Source organism: Pholis gunnellus (assembly GCF_910591455.1).
Source record: "Pholis gunnellus genome assembly, chromosome: 8".
NCBI classification, from domain to species: Eukaryota; Metazoa; Chordata; class Actinopteri; order Perciformes; family Pholidae; genus Pholis; species Pholis gunnellus.
Genome location: NC_136534.1, coordinates 10,157,966 through 10,175,017, shown reverse-complemented (window position 1 = coordinate 10,175,017; position 17,052 = coordinate 10,157,966). Strand labels below are relative to the sequence as shown.

At 43.1% G+C, this 17,052-nt stretch overlaps 2 protein-coding genes across 2 annotated transcripts; both read right to left on the bottom strand.

Annotated features, from left to right (window-relative positions):
• Nucleotides 1-1,329: 1,329 nt before the first annotated feature.
• On the bottom strand, nt 1,330-6,119 carry mtcl3 (MTCL family member 3; the record flags this gene model as incomplete). Its single annotated transcript, XM_079164756.1, has 10 exons — nt 1,330-1,440; nt 1,575-1,704; nt 1,816-2,362; nt 2,488-2,578; nt 3,032-3,191; nt 3,426-3,745; nt 4,071-4,142; nt 4,597-4,755; nt 4,874-5,098; nt 5,358-6,119. 10 exons carry the CDS (start codon nt 6,117-6,119, stop codon nt 1,330-1,332), a joined length of 2,577 nt encoding a protein of 858 aa, XP_079020882.1.
• An 8,154-nt stretch (nt 6,120-14,273) lies between these two features.
• On the bottom strand, nt 14,274-17,052 carry elovl4a (ELOVL fatty acid elongase 4a; the record flags this gene model as incomplete). Its single annotated transcript, XM_079165353.1, has 6 exons — nt 14,274-14,594; nt 14,774-14,901; nt 15,409-15,580; nt 16,082-16,162; nt 16,290-16,477; nt 16,986-17,052. The coding sequence occupies 6 exons, from the start codon at nt 17,050-17,052 to the stop codon at nt 14,274-14,276; spliced, it is 957 nt and encodes a 318-aa protein (XP_079021479.1).

Genomic DNA, 17,052 nt, shown 5'->3' with positions numbered 1-17,052 from the left:
TTCCGCCAACGAGGTAGCCGAAATGAAGTCTGGTCTGGAATGCAGTGGCTGAGTTAAAAACAACTGGAGAGCGACAGCCTTTAGCGCAAATGATGCTTTCATTAACGGGAATAAGAATCCTCCTCCTCTCTCGCTCTCTCTCTCTCTCGTTTCCCCTATGTCTCTCCCCCTCTCTCTCTCCACAGCTGGCCCCAATACGTGACGTAAAACATCCCACCGCTGGGATGAAAGAAGTGGACCGGTTCCGCCCCCGTGCTGGTGGTCAGGTCCTTTGGTTTATTCAGATCATTTCTGGCTTGATTTTTCAGACCAACCCTCGGGGCATTTTTACACAATTCATATTCATAGGACGTTTGGGTGATTTTAGTGACGTTTTATCATGACTCAGACAGTTTAGAAGGTCTTGAAAGAGACATAAGCCTGATGTTTGTTTCAATAGATGGTGTGTGAGTGAATGTTTGTCAGTGTTATTATTGTGAGAGTGCACTTGAGTGTGTGTGTGTGTGTGTGTGTGTGTGTGTGTGTGTGTGTGTGTGTGTGTGTGTGTGTGTGTGTGTGTGTGTGTGTGTGTGTGCATTGTTTTAACAGTCATAACACAAACGTCGGTATTTACAATGTGCTGCTCATAAACCAGATTATTGCTGTGCTCATGTGAAACCCTCATAAATACACATTTGCAGCAGTAACGATTCAAGTATAGGTTGTGTAAAATAAATAGGATGACCCTTTGGTTTAACAGAGCCATACAAAATAAAAAAAGACACTAGATAAAATGGAAAAAGTCATGTTTCACCACAACATAACGTTTAAAATCTAATATAAGGCCCTGCACACCCACACAGGTGTTTTCAGTTATTGTGGCTGATAAGACCTTTACTCAGGTTGAAATTGGACAGAGCTATGTGATGAATTAATTAATAATGTCCCCGCTTGTATTAATAAGACTTAAAATAGTGTCAACTAAGTAAGACAGTTGTCAATCAAGCATAGTCGGTACACGCCCACACAGTCCGGATAAATGTCTACTTAGGCAGAGTGAAGACAACTGTGTGAGTACAAAACTGAGATTGTCAGAAAAAAATTTTTTAAGAGTTTCAAAGTTTAAGGACATACTCACCTAACGGTACACTGTCGCTCCACGGTGTTTGGTCTCCAATAAATGTTGAAAGCATCCGAGTAGATGAGTGGCTTGGATCGCACATGGAAAATGATAATGTCCTGTACCTTGAGTGGCCTTGTGTGACGTGTTCAAAATAACAGAATTGAAATAAATGAATAAGTAAAAAAGAAATAATGAAAATGTACACAATATGATATCGAGGGTGTGCTTTACAGAACAAAAAACAGGGTGAAAAGGAATACCAATTTACAAATGGTGGCATAAGAGAGTGAGGAAAACAGAACAAGAATGAGGATCAGCAAAATAATGGGCTGAAACATCTGGATGTGTGATGGTTAAATGAAAAGGTTGGGGGGCAGAGGCAGATTGACACGTAAGAAACAACGAGCATATTAGAGAACACATAAACTGCAGTCATTAAAGTCAATCATTGTATGTGTTTGCATCAACTTACAGACAGTGGCTCCTCTGCCTGTTTATCCTCCTGCTTGGGGACATCCAGCCGGTCTATGAAGCTCTGCAACTCCTTCCTGAAGGCCTTCATCTGGGCGGTGATCCGATACAGCAGCTCATGCTCTCTGATCCTGCGGAGCACAAGAGTGTGTTTGGACTTGAAATGTCGCTTGGAATTCTGTAGTTAAACAAAGGGTGAGTGGGAAATACTGCGTGGAGCCAAACCACTTTGTGTTTATTACCTGCCACCTTCCTCATCCTCATCCAGCCTGGCAAAGAGCTCCCCGTTGTTGGCGTACACTCGGGCCTCGGCGATGATAGTGCTGGTGTCAGTGATGAGCCTATCGATGGTCCGACCCAGCCTCTCCGCCTCGATGCGGATGTCTATCATCTGCTGCCGGTCCTTCAGGCTTCTGGCTAAAAAACGACTCTCTACAGGTGAGTAAAGGGAACGTGTCGGGGTGAGGCAGCGGATGTTCCTCACCTCGTCCGGGTCACTCTCCCCTCCAATAGGGCCCTCGCGCTTGCGCGGGGGAGGGAGGAGGCGGGGCGAGGCCGCCGCGGCCGAGGGCGTGTCGTCGTCCCGGCCCCCGTCGCTGTCCGCGTCACTGTCTCGGGGGCTGCTGCGGATGCCCAGGTGGGATGCCAGGTCGTAGCGCTGCATGTTGGAGAGCAGCACGCGGTTCTCGTACTGGAGCTGCATGACTTTGCCGCTCAGTTCATTTATCTGCAGACGTGCGGCTTTCAGCTCCTCCTGGACGGCCTCCAGTTTAGCGGAGTCGGCTCCTCCTGGGGGTGAAACAAGGCAACAATGAAAAGTGGAGCACCTCTGCAAATGAGACTTAAAGCGTGCAGCTCCATGGAGGCCTTGTGAACACACATTTTTCATCAGATACAGATTCATCAAGAATCACGGAATAGATGAAATACAAACAAACCTCCATGTCTCGATCCAGCTTCATGGGATCCTGCCTTGTATTTCAGTTTATTGAGTTCATTCGTCACCTAAAGATGAAACTGAATGTTATTCCCATGCGTATTCAGTGCTGCAAGTATTACTTTAATGAAAGGCCCGGAGTCATTGAAGATGATACCAATAATAGCGCCACATACACAAGGAAATCGGAGACACTTTACATCTTTCATTGCTGAAATCAAAACAGCAGTAAGTTGCCAAGTAATATCAGAAAACGTTTATTTTATATTATTAAGGTCTGTTGCCATTTTGATAGAAATATTTAAGAGTTCACGATGCTTAACAAGGCTTCAAATAGAGAGTGAACTAAATTGACAGCAGTCCCAGGCAGAGAAGTTACAGGGGAGCATTTCCATACAAGTTATGAACTAGTTACTATATTGTCACGCTATAAATAGTTGTGTCTTTGGATCTTACAGTAACAATACAGTGGACCTGTTGAGTAAATTGGCCCTTTTTGGAGCACAGACTAAACCATCTACCTTTTTGTTCTCTTCTTCCACATCTGCTAAGTTCCTGCGGAGAAGCTCTGCCTCGTCCTCCACCAGCTGAAGCTGCTGCCTCAGCTCTGACAGGGCCTCGCCCTGCTCTCTGCACTGTTGACCTCCAATACCAGAGCTGTCCACTCCTGCTGCCACCAGACTAGGAGAGGAAAGGCGCATTGACAAATGTGACATTTAATTTTCAACAAACGTTTCACTATACTGTCTGGTTAAACCATGAACTATATTTTCATTGTCCGAAATTACGGATTAACTGAATTCTCCCCAATATGGGTATATTGTGCTTTTCCTTTCCATTACAGCTATCACTACATTTCATCCAGTCTTTCCTTCTGTTTCAATAATCAAAAACTGATGAATGAAAGCAAAGTACCTGTCCTCCCTCATGTTATCCAGTTCAGCCTTCAGCCCCCTGTTCTCCACCTCCAGCTCCACAATCTTCCTCCCCAGGATGTTCGCCTCCTCCTCCACCAGGCGCAAGCGGAGTTTCAGCTCCGATTCGCGGGTGGTGGGTGGCCCTCCAGCCTCCCCTTTAGGCAGAGGGCTGTCCACGTCTCCGTAGAAGGAGCGGTACTTCTGCACCTCCTGATCCAGTCGATCCTTCTCTTTGTCAATCTTTGCCATTTTTTTCCTCATCAAGATGGCTTCCTCCTTGATAAAGGCCAGCTGGCATTTCAGATCCTCATTTTCCTCCTGCGGAGAGAGAAGAGAGGTATGTAGAAGAAAATACACTAGTTAGCTATGTAGCTACGTCTCTTGTACGTTCTAATTAGTTTGGGAGCGTGCGTTAAAAAAAAAAATCAATATTCCTGGGATCACTTTCATCGCCTCATATCGTAATGTTGTGGAAGTCATGTTTCTCCTCATGCTACTTTCACTCACTACAAATGAGGAGTCTGATGCCTAGTTGTGCATATTTGTTTTAATTTGAAAATTGCATTGCAAAACAACCTCAGTATTAAAACACCTCCACTGAAGTTCAGGACTTTATGATCTAATATTGTAAATGCTGACTCACCTCGATGGGGGTCTGCGGTGTCTTTCTCTCTGCTTTCTGTCCATCCTTACTTCCTTTTCTTTTCAGTGAGAGCTGCAGGGAAACAGTGGTTACATCATCATCAGCAGCAGCAGCAGCTCTCTGTTTTCTTACTGAAGGCAGTGATATCATCCAACTCTTTTGGAGCAGTGAAGGCTCAGTACTGGAAAAACAGGACTGTTTAAAGCCGCCCTCGAGAACATTCGTCGTGAAATATTCAAATTGAAATCACAGTGTGATTTTACAGGCTGGAAGTAAAAAAGACCCCCAAAAAGAACTTGTTATTCATTGTGTCATGTTTGTATGAATGTGTATCGCACTAATCTTAAAAAGGAAATAGGACATACATCTGGAATGCACCATTACTGCCATTAAAACAGTTTATCTATCGTCAACCTGACCTTTCATACAGCAGGGTAGAATTTGCATTACAGATTTATAAGCACACAAAAACAGAAGGTAGAAAAACCACACACACACACACAACACTCTCCCATCAGCCCTTCACCTCTTTGGTTTTCTCCAGTTCATTATGGAGGACCTGCTTGGTGACCTCCACCTGTATCAGCTGCTGCCTCAGCTTCTCATTCTCGTCCTCTGTCTTTGTCCTCTTCTCCTCCACATTCTCCAGCTCGTGGTGCAAGCGCACGGACACATCCTTCGCCACCTGAGAGAGGGACCCAGACAGATGACACAGAGACACAAGGAAAGAAAGAAGTTGCTGTTGCTCGTGGTCCGTATGATAGAATGTGCTCACAGAATGATGCTTAACCCGCCATACTCACTTTGAGGTCTTGCTCCAGACTTCTGAGCAGCTCTCCATCCACCTCGCCACTTTCTGCGAAGCGGAGCCTTTTCCTCTCGGCCTTCTTCAGTCTGTACTGAAGGATCCTGCAGTTCTTGTTGGCTCTCTCTAGCTCTCTGCGCATGTCCTGCAGCTGGCAGGCATCTTCCTCATAAAAGGTGTCCCGCATCTCATCCATCTCTGCCCGCATCTCCTCGATTTCAGTCTTGCAAAACACGGAGAAATGGTAAATTTGTCTCAAAATAAATAAATCTAACTTGCTCCCCCCCCCCAAAATAAAATAGAATTGGCCCTTTTAAAAATATATTTGTAAAGAAAGACTAAGCATGCAGCTACGTACAGTAGCCTAGTCGCTATTCAGCCTGCAAGCAAATCCTTCAACAGGTGCAACAATTGCGCACGCTAAAAATGACGACTTCTAAACAAATATAAATTGTCAGGCTGGTAATGTATTAGCAATTTACCTTAAGATCGTCGTTTTCATCCTCCAGCTTCTCAATATCTTCTTGTAGCATCTGGTCTGGCTGTGGAGCCGGTTGTGGACACTCTGGCTCGGGGGACAGCTCCGGCTCCGAGGCCGGCGGTGTCGCTGATTTCGTCTGCATCTTTGTCCCTTTCTTCCCCAGGCTCTTATTCAAATGGAACTGTATGAGCTCGGACTGCAAGCATCCCTCCTTCCAGAAACCGGGCCCGCAGCCTATCGTGCTTTTGGAGCTCTTCTTGTTGCCGCTCGTCGTCGTCGCCGCCGCCGCCGCTGCGGCCTCCCCACCTCTCGAAGTTTTGCTCCTCAGTTTGGGGGATTTGGATGCGCAAGGCTGATCGGAGACGACGCGGTTCGGATCTGCTCTGGAGGGCGAGGAGGCATCGGCGACAAGGCGGGGGGTGTCTTCCGGTGTGTGGATGCCGCCTCTGTCCGCCGCCGCCGCGGTCCTGCTCAGCGTCGGGCTTTCAGCACCGGCAGCCTGGACAGCAGCCGCGCCTTTGACGGCAGGAGCGCCTGTGGCCTGCCGCTCCCTGCCTGTGGAGACGGGAGAATGACCTCGGCTGTTTCTCCCTCCTCCTCCTCCTCCTGCTCCTTGCTTTGACGTGATGGGCTTTGACGAGTTGCTGCCCTTCTGCGTAGCTTTAGATCCACCGTCTTTGAGCCCAGCCGGAGACGAGGACCGCGGCTGCTTCCGGCTGCTATTGTCTGGCTGCCGCGGGGAGTCGGCAGAGGATGAGTTCATCGTGGTGTCAAAGGCTCAGCTCACCCTCGACAACATCCATCCCCTTCACCAGTATCCCCGCAGCTGGAAAAAAAACAATAGACTTTTCAGACCCAAAGGCTACAAAAGGTGAATAGGATTACGGCTAAACAGCACCCAATAAGAAAAGGTTATCCTCTACAGGTCGACTGAATAGTGCGAGTTTGGTACTTGGACTAGACTTAAAAAGCTAAATGTTAAATAAAATATTAAAAACAGGCATTCCAGAACGCATCCTTGTAGGTTTTTTTTTAAAACATAAGCAGGTCTAATCGGACAGCGCCCCTACACGGGATAGGCTACGTGACCACCAGTGATTATGCAGCCGGCCGTTCAGCCCCTGTTTGATGAGACGAGTGGGAGATCAGCTGCAGCTCGGGCAATTAGAAAGTAATTTGCGTCACGTGTGCTGCCTAAAGGGCAATGGGCGTGAGAGAGAGAGAGAGAGAGAGAGAGAGCAAAGAGAAGGCAATGTCATTAGCTATTAAACCTGGAGCAGCAGCCAGACAATTTTAATCCGCGCTGCCTGTTCAGTTGACAGAATTAAGGTTTTGAGTGGCCTCTGATCTGATCCTCAATCGACACAAAGGACACAAAGGACTGCTACTTTATATTAGATGAGCCACATCCAGGCTTCCAGGACTTCTGCCGTTTCCCGTCAGCCATCATCCTTCTCCTCATATCCAACATGCCCGATGACTCATTACTCAAATGGAATGTGAGCTATAAAAGTACCAGAAGCACCGGACACAGCGTTTCTTTGACATGTTTCACAGTTATCACAGTTAATGCTTTTTTTCTTTTTTTTCTTTGGTTTTAAAAGCACCAACAAATCGGCTACCTGCTACACAATCTCTCACTCAGCGTTGATCCAATACATCATAATAAATAAGTCGAAACAATGAAGAAATCGTCTAGCTCCGTTTCCGTGTCTTCTACCCACAAACTGGGAGCAGCAACAGTAAATCAAGGAGGCCTGACAGTATAGAACATAACGTGGACCACGTTCAGACATTTGCCCTTCATACACATTACTGTTGTCACATTCATCTAAAACAAACATGTATGCTCAAAGAAATAAGATTATCAACTGGAAATCATGAAGCAGGTGAATTTCTTACCTTTTTCCGGGTGTTTTGTCGGGTGCTGAAGGGTATAGTGGTGATGGGGAGGCAGAAGGGATGCTGACTCGAGCGCCTCCCGACCACCAAGCAACCTGTTTCAATATTCATGACATTACATCATCGCTGGGAGGACCGGGGCGGCACGGAAATAGAGCTGCACGCAGCAGGCTGCTCTCATTGGAAGAAGACATTATACTCTCTCTCTCTCTCTCTCTCTCTCTCTCTCTCTCTCTCTCTCTCTCTCTCTCTCTCTCTCTCTCTCTCTCTCTCTCTCTCTGTCTCTGTCTCTCCCAAAAAGAGATTTGATGGGGCCACCTGGAACTACATTCACCTTGCATTCAGTCATTTGAATTTACTTTAAGTGTACGGATTTAAATTGACCACTAGGGAGACTGTGACTTTTCCAAAGTTGTAGAATATGTTTTATTTTCCAAAGGCACAGCATCGCCCTCTGTGGCAATATCCAACAGCTGTCTTTGAAATACAGCATATATACAGGACTGTCTCAGAAAATTAGAATATTGTGATAATCCCCATACGTGTGATTTAGTTTACTGAACCAAGCGTTGTGTTTTTCAAGGCTCAGGAAACCCTTGCAGGTGTTTCGAGTTAATTAGACGATTCAAGTGATTAGTTGAATACCCTACTAGTATACTTTTTCATGATATTCTAATATTTAGAGATAGGATATTTGAGTTTTCTTAAGCTGTAAGCCATAATCAGCAATATTAAAAGAATAAAAGGCTTGCAATATTTCAGTTGATTTGTAATGAATCCAGAATGCATGACATTTTTTTTTTTTTAATTGCATTACACAAAATAAAGAACTTTATCACAATATTCTAATTTTCTGAGACAGTCCTGTATATGCATCAAGAATTTAAGATCATCAACTCATTCAGGAAGTACAGTTGCCTGCCTCTTGCAGTTTTGGTCATCATGTTTCTATGCTGTTATTGTTTCTTGGCTGCTGCCCTCTTTCATCTCTCATCTTTGTTTCTCAAAAAAAGTAAACTGAAGCGTGAATGCCCAGGAATTATTTGTCAAACTCTTCAGTGTTTGGATTGGGGGGATAGGGCCTATAGCTTTTCTTTTTTTTTGAGAAATGTATTTTGAGTTCTGCCTGCCATTCATTTCTCCCAGAATGTGTTTGAATCTGTGTTTGTGAGGAAACGGAAATGTGAAATTAGAGTGGATTTGGTTAGAAAACAGGTTCATGTGAGAGGTTTTCCAGTGGAAATGGCTACTGAGGAGCATTTATCCTTTTTGGAAACAGTCCCAACTCTCATGGGTTCCTCATACACTCGAGGCATCTTCACTTTGATTGAATTATACCGCAGCGGGCCAGTTTGAACTCTTGGCTCAGTGCCTACCAGATAAAGCAAACACACCCATCTGAAATGGCTCCTGGTCGTTTAACAATACACTGCAAAGGAGGCAGACTGGTGTTGCATGGATCATCCCTGTGTGAGTATAATAACACGTATAGGCCTAAATTTTCAGGCAGCGTCAGGGATTGACGTGAATTGAAAGCTAGGATTTCCTCTGCTCTGAAAGTGTTATGGCATGGATTTTAGCTTCTGTCGAGGCTTCAGTAACCACAGCTCTTAGTCCCCCACACACACACACAAACGTCCTGTGCTATCCATTTGCTTCTGTCACTGCAGGCTTTTACAACACTATATCTTGATCCATTCTGAATTAAGACTGCTCTCTGTTGTAATCACAACTTAATTGCCAGAAAAAATGTTGCAAGGCCAATCAGCCAGTTTTGGCGAGGAATTATAATCCATCTTCTCCGAATGGGATAACAGATGTTTGGGGTCTTGCACTCCCTTTCACAGTGACACACATGCACCACTTCCCCCACCAATCCTCTCCTTCTGCCCCAGGACTATTCAATCATTTGCGTGCATTAAAGTGACAGATGTCTGCATCATGGAGGCTCCCACATGGCAGACCTTTGGAGAGATTCTTTGTCTGGTGTAAAAAAAAAAAAAAAGAAGGTAATGTTTGGCTCGGAAATGGTCAATAAATGCGCAGAGAAGACATCAGTTTCTTTAATTCCATCATCGTAGTTTGAATTTATTACATTTAATCTGACGATTGAAATTACAACATGTATATTCAAGTATGAATCCATTTGGATACTGGATTGAATCACCTTATCTTGTCTTTTTTTTTCAAAACACTTGATATCAATGTTGCACTCATCCCGTCACAGGAAAAGACTTGATATGTGACTGAATAACTTGTTAAGATGGATATTTTCTACAGTAATAAACAGACAGCTCACTCAACAACAATTCTTGCCACTGTTTCACAAAAGAAATGTTTTGCTGTGTGTCTAGCTTGAGTAGTAAATCTTTCACTTCCCAGTCCTTCGTCCCACAGCATTCACCGGTGAGAGCCTGTTAGCTGTGTGTGTGTGTGTGTGAGAGAGAGAGAGAGAGGAAGTAATGAACATCTACAAATATCAGCATCATTCATTTCACACTCCCAAGTCTCTCTCTCATTCTCACTTTCTCTATTATTCACAAACACCCTTACCCGGGATCATCACTGTAACACCATGTGTAGACGGGGATCCCAGCTGTGTCGCAGTCAGGAATAATCTGCAGTGTCATCTTGTAGTGTCCGTGCTGGGTTTCCTGTTTTTTAAACTGCAATGTCTAGTATTATTCTAAATAAAACACATAAGCATTTTGCATCAACTAATCCTTTCCACATGAAGTTTGGTACGTGAGCCTATTATGTCTCTATTGTTAAACATGAGACATATAAGTGTGCCTTGAAATGCAACGTAAACCACTTTATTTTTCGGCAAAAGAAAAAGCATCAAGGCGGCAAATACTCACGTAAGAGAAGTCATACACAGACATTTTCATTGCTTCATTATTCATTAATAATCATTCTTAGAATAATGACATGCCATGGGAATGGTAATGAAAAATCATAAGTCTTTAAGCCCTTGTTCTGGCAGGTTAGTAGTGGAGGGCTTTGTGAAGCTTGTGCCGTATTGGTGCGATACGTTTTTCCCCATGCAAGATAAAAAACAGGCCTGTCTCCAGATATCAGCTGAGCTTCTGACAGGCAGGGAAAATGTTACTTTGCTGTGAAATCCACATGTGATTTCACTGAAGGGGAGACACGTCTGCACAGATACAGACATATATAAATGTTGATGTGGCCATTTGAATCCTCTCAGTAGTGGACACGAGCACATATTCACATATTTAGATTTAGCACTTATGCTCTATTTCATGTGCTGTGTGGAGACATAGAAAAGAGTGAGATCATTTTTGTTTTATGCAAGACCACCATTTGAATAAACACATTAGATTGACTGATATGAGATTGAAAACATTAATGTGGTTAACTCATAACACATGAACTGGCATACTTACGCTACGGCTAGCGATGCTATGCAGGCCAAATCTGCCATTAAGTTTGTTATGAAATATGTGTGATGGCTTATTTTCTAAAAGCGCTGCAATGGCATTTCAGTGCCAATGAAAATTCAGCATTTGTAAATCACTTCTCCTTTAGAAACCTCATTCACAGAGACATAATGGCAGAGAGGGACTCTGGGAAAGGGCTGAAACAGTTGGAGGGATATGGGGCCACCATCCAAGGGAAATGTTGCTGAGGAGGTTACAGTTTTCTGTTACAGAGTTGTGAAATTATGGCTCTGCGTTGGGGAATAACACCAACATCATCCATGTAATACCCCTCTGCTAGTGGAGGCCTCCCACTCACAAACTCTGCGAGGGGGGTTGTTGCACACTCACACAAATAAAACCTCCCCCCCACACACACACACACACACACATACACACCCACACACACACAAGCACTGAAACACCGTTTAATAGTTTATTGCGCTGGTGCTGTTTCCCACATAGACCACAGCTGATTCAAGAAGAAGCAGGGGGGGGGGGGGGGGGGGGGGTCAGGCAGCTGCTGTGTACAGTTACCATGGATACCTTTGTCTGAAATCGTCAAAATGGGAGGGGAATTCCGGGATGGGATGAGCAGTGGTGTAAATTGAATTTTAAGAGGTTTCTCTGTTTTTGGCTACCGAACATGGTTTCCAGAGATTTACCATTATCACTGTTATTATCTTTATTATCACGCGTGTGAGACGAGCATCATATTATGACTCATGACGTGACAGACATGACCCCACCCTATATTGGAAGCACACTTCTATACCGCTGCAGATTTTGATGCTTATTCGCCATAAATATGGATTATTGAATATGGAAAACTGGCAAACAGACATTCATGGCAAAAAGTGAAGCTGCAACACGACACATATGTTGTACAAGCATTTCTGATTTGGTGGTTAGGCTTCAACAACTGTGGAATAAGTATGTGCTGAAGTAAACGTAGCAATACCACAATGTGAAACTACTCCATTACAAGAATATTTCCTGCAGTATTCTTACCTAAATGTACTTAATGTATCAATCGAAAAAAGTGCTAATTAGGCTGAAGGACCCTTTTTGGAGTGTTAAAATATTGTATGCTATTTAATTATTATTGTCGCTGATGCTGCAAGTAGTGTTTCATGTATGTTAGTCACATTTATTTCTTCAAAAGCTACAGATTTAGTAGCTAGTTCAATGAGCTAAGGTATCTCAAATGTGGTGGAGAAGTAGTATGAAGTAGCAGAATGTGAATACTCCAGTTCAGTACTAAAGTAAATATACTTAGTTACTTTCTAGCACTGGGTTTTTACAAGATGTGTGTGAGTGCCATCCCTATTACACGGGGCTGCCTGAGTGTAACATGTTTTGATGCACCAAGTCAATACCAAACTGACAACCAGGAATTGAAGTTCACATATGTCCATTCAAACTTTTGAGTGATTGTGTTGCTCTCCTCACTTCATGAAACATAATGAAGTAATTATAAGTTACATAATTACAGTGGATGGTTAAAAAGGTGGGGAACATTGTGAGCATACTGTAAAGTAGCTGTGATGCTGATTTACTGTAATGTAACGGTGGTGCCCTCTAGTGTTGGAAACCCGATCTGCACAAATGTTACCATTATTGTCTTTTCACCTTACCTATTTAAAAACACAGTCTTGATCCACAGAGAATGCAAAACAATGTAAATGATTATTAACTACCCATGACATTTACTGCATTGTAAAGTAGACATTTAAATGAAGTGGCAAGAGGAAACCAGCATGTTGTACAGGCATTCAGTTTAATTGAATTTGAAGAGAGTTCAAAGTTATGATACTTTTAAAAAAAACAACTAAAAAAACACGGAAGCAGTGTGGACATATAAATGTCCGAGCTGACAAGCTGGGAACGTTCCCAAATGCGCAGTGTACAAAATATCACAATGTAATATGTACAACACAAAAAAAGAACACAAATACACAGACAAGCACTCTCAGTAACATGAACATTGGTATTTACACAAAAATAAATAAATAAAAAAACAATAAATAACATCAAAATGCATTGATAAATGGATGACATGAAGCTGGATTTGCTGACATACAGCCAACCACTGATTTATACTCTATATACTACAGGCAGAGCAAGTTATTCTTCATAGTGGTATAACATACAAAGTCACTATAGAGGTTCACCAGCTCCTTTTGTATATAAATCATACCTTTTTATACTTTTGATTCCAAATTTCCCCCTGATAAATCATTCAAGCCAGATCAGGACAGACATTACGTCTGAAAACATAGACACAAAAAGATATTTGATTGAATATGGGAAGAAATGGTACTCAAGGTAGGCTCAGTTAACTTGATGAAAACTGGCTGTTACTTCTGAATTCTCTGCCACCACTTCTTTGTTCGGCACACAACATTTTCACCAGCATGTTAAGACAAACAACGACGTCAGATATAATAGAAAAAGACAGGTAAACATCTGCAAAGACAAAACTCCACCAGCTTTTCTGTCAAGACGGGGGAACATTGATATAATCATCAGATCCACCATTTCTCTGGATGATATTCATTACATTTCAAAGCATTACATACAAGTAGGGATATATAAAACCTGCTATGGTTATATACAGAAATAGAAAATCTAAGTTGTCACCTTCTATGAGATACAGTTGATGATTATTCCATCATAAACCAGTGCTGGAACAATCCCATCCAAGTCTCAAAGGATTAGAAATCTATCATTTCTATTTCTATGTACATCTCACCTCTGGATATTGATTTGTTTTCCTTGTTTAGAATGTAACTGTGCAGTAATGGGTGACAGCTCAAAAGTGACTGGCAGCTGAGTCCACAACTTGAAATAAATAAGAAGAAATAAGACAAGTGTGTGTTCACAAATAGGTGGAGGACTGCCGAGGTGTCTATTCAGTAAACAAGAACTGTAAACTTAAAGTCTCTCTCACGTAACATCAATAAAAACGTGAATACGATGAGGTCAAAATGACATGATACTGTACATCATCATCAGCTTTATATCTGTAGAGGTGAACAACGACAAAAAAATGATGAGCTCAAATAGAAATTGACATGTTTGTGTGCGTGATGTGTATTCCTGTCTCGATACAGCAGTAACAATATGAATGGTATATCATTTAGCAGCTCAGGAACATTTGATGTAGCTTTCCCAGCATGCCAAATGGTCTTGGTTTCCTTTCCAGGCTCAGTTTTAAGTAGCTGAAAGTCACTTTTTGAACCAGATCTACAGTCCGTGGCGCCACCATAAAGAGAAGGAATACTAAGATCTATCCCGAACCACACACTACTGTATTTTAGGTTTATGTGTGACACCTTGGGCATGACCTTTAACACCTCTCACTAACAAAATGATCCTCTCTCAACACAAGCCTGTCTCATAATTTATCTACAACAACTCAGATCATGGCTTAAATAAACACATCACACCTTAACACATCCATCCATCTAAATCTTACCGAAATTAAGTCTTTCATGTTTTAGCACTATCAACCCAGAACCCAAAGCAAGGCCCTACCTCACCTCCGCCTCTCTCTGGCTCCTCCTCCTCTAATCTCGTTTAGCTCTTCCTTTCCTCTTTCTCCTCCCAGAGTTCTCCTGGGGCTTCTCCTCTTTGCTCCCCGCCACCACTGCTCCGTTGGCGGCCTTGCTGAGCCCGTTGAGGGTCCCGTTAGAGAGGGCCTTTCCCCCTTTGGAGGACGAGGCGTCACGTCTGGGCTGTTGGCGGCGGTAGGTCTGGTAGTAGAAGTTGCCGAAGAGGACGATGAAGGTGATGGCGTAGCAGATGAGGGAGTAGTGCATCCAGTGGGGGAAGTCGCAGTCCACGTAGAGGGACAAGGCTGTGTGGCCGATGGTGACGTGGAACTGGACCTGAGACACAAAGAAAGACAATCACATTTTTTGCGTTACTGTCGTGTAATTGTTTCACACCTTTAAACCTGAGAATCATTATTTCAGTGCGTAAAACGTGACTTGAGATCAACCTTCCAAAACATGTAAAAGGAATACATTTCTATTGAAATTAGCCGCACAGTGAGGTGACATCTTACCATCTGGACGATGGTCAAGTACTTCTTCCACCACAGGTACTTTTGGATCTTAGGTCCACAGGAGGCCAGGCCATAATACAGATACATCAAGACGTGGATGGCTGCGTTCATGTGGGCCCCAAAGAACGCTGCAAGTAAAAGAAAATTCAAACATTGATATTAGTTTTGGCATGCTAACTGTGGTGCTAGAACACAATTTTACTGCACACATTTTTAAACACTTTATTGTACTTATATTTCAAATGTAAGGACAATAATGGTATTTGGTGTACATAGCGAGAAATTGTGAATACTTCACATTATTGATTCATTTTCCAGCCACATTAACACACAAAGGTTACGTAACAAAAAAATGATTTGGCAAATTGTCCACTGTGATGGATTATGTATTTATGTCTGCGAGATCATTTTTGTGCTGTTGGTGATTGTGACGCAAAGGGCACATACATGTAACTCTTCCTTCTGTCTTATTACAAAACGACCAAAACAAAAACATGATCAAGACCTTTGAGTCCAACAATAAATGTTCATTTTAACTAAAGCTAAAGGAAATAGGGGGTAAAGATGTATTCAATTATAGGTAAAAGTAGGCATAGGCCATAATGTAGGACTCCACTGTAGCATGAGCTACTCACACTGTCCTCCTGCCACCCATTTGATGCCGATCCACCAGAGAGTGAACATGGTGCAGTGGTGGTAGACATGCAAGAAAGTAACCTGGTTGAATTTTTTCCTCAGGATGAAAAACACCGTGTCCAGATACTCGATGCCCTTAGAGATGAAATACCACCACAGAGCTCCTGCCACCTGTCTCGGGCAGAACGGGAGAAATGGGTTGAAGACAGACTCAATATAATTCCACACATACTTGTACTTCCTTGAGGGAATAGTTTCAGTTCTTTACTGATCTATTCTATCCAACATCTTAAACTCAGGGTCACCTGAGACCCATTGACTGTGTCAGATGTGTATCTACGTCACGGAGCGGTAGGAAGGAAGGTGAAACTGAACACCTTCCCTGAGCCCCGTTCCAGCTCGCACTTTTTCTAATAACAGGAGCACGGTCCAAATGAGCGGATGCTGGTCATATTTCTAAAAAAAACCCTGAAAGTGTTTCATTTGAGTACAAATGCTAAAGAAACATGTAACATGTTGCGTCGCAGTCAAAGAGCAGAGGTGTCTCGTTACTCCTGGAAACTAATTACAGCACAAACACACACACACCATAAGAAAGCAAGTGACACAATAGGGCAGGTACCGTGCAGTCCATTGTGGTAATGTTCCATTTCCACCTCAAAAAACACTCACCCTGACTTCATTGGGGTCCTCTGAATAGTCCACCCGTTGACAGATGTAGCTGTAGCTCGCTGACCGCGCTGCCATAAACAGCTAAAGGAACAAGATAATATTTAATGAATCACTGATTTAACAACAAAGGCAGAGAGACACAGTGAGAGGAAGACAGCTGGATGCGCTGTGATAAGGTTGGTCTAAACTCTAGTTAATAGTTACCAACCTCTTTAAAGATGAAGAAGTTGAGAAAGACCATGCTGAAGTTGTAGACAATGAGGGTCTTGCGGAGCTGGAAGGGCTCTCTGTTCTTCATGTATTTGGGCCCCAGCCAGAGGAATAGCAGGTAGGAGGTGCTGATGGCCAGCGTGGGCAGGGGGTTGTTCATCAGAGGCCATTTCGCCACTCGCTTGTCTGTGGGACAGATGTTCTCATAGCATAACTACTCTTAATGTTCACATTACGCTGTTACAGCGTGGGTGAAGAGGAGTGCAGGTCAAATGCAATAGGAGTACAGATGCCACCTTTTTGTCCAGAGGTGACCTGTCTGGAGGTCAATTTGATGTAGTTTATTGGTGCATGTGATGTGATAATTCGCTTATGAGGTGAAAGATATAATATCCATGCATCGATTTAGCGGGTACTGATTCCACTTCAGTTATAAAAACAAGATACGAATGACGGAGTAAAGCGAGACAAGACACATTGAGAATATATTGCTGTATATTTCATATCAATATATGTCCAGGCACATACACACATTATTCTACTGTGGCGCAACTTTGACTCATCCTTTATCAAATTCCCACCAGAGCACCGTCCATTTACTGACTCATTGCAGGAAAACCACCTACCTGTAGATGTAAACTTAAGTATTCAGTTACTTGTAAAACACCATTTCTCCAAAATACAAGACTGTTACCTGCAATGGTTAGGGTCCATTTGTAGAACTCTATGGTGTCATTAATTAAATGTGTGACTATCTCCAT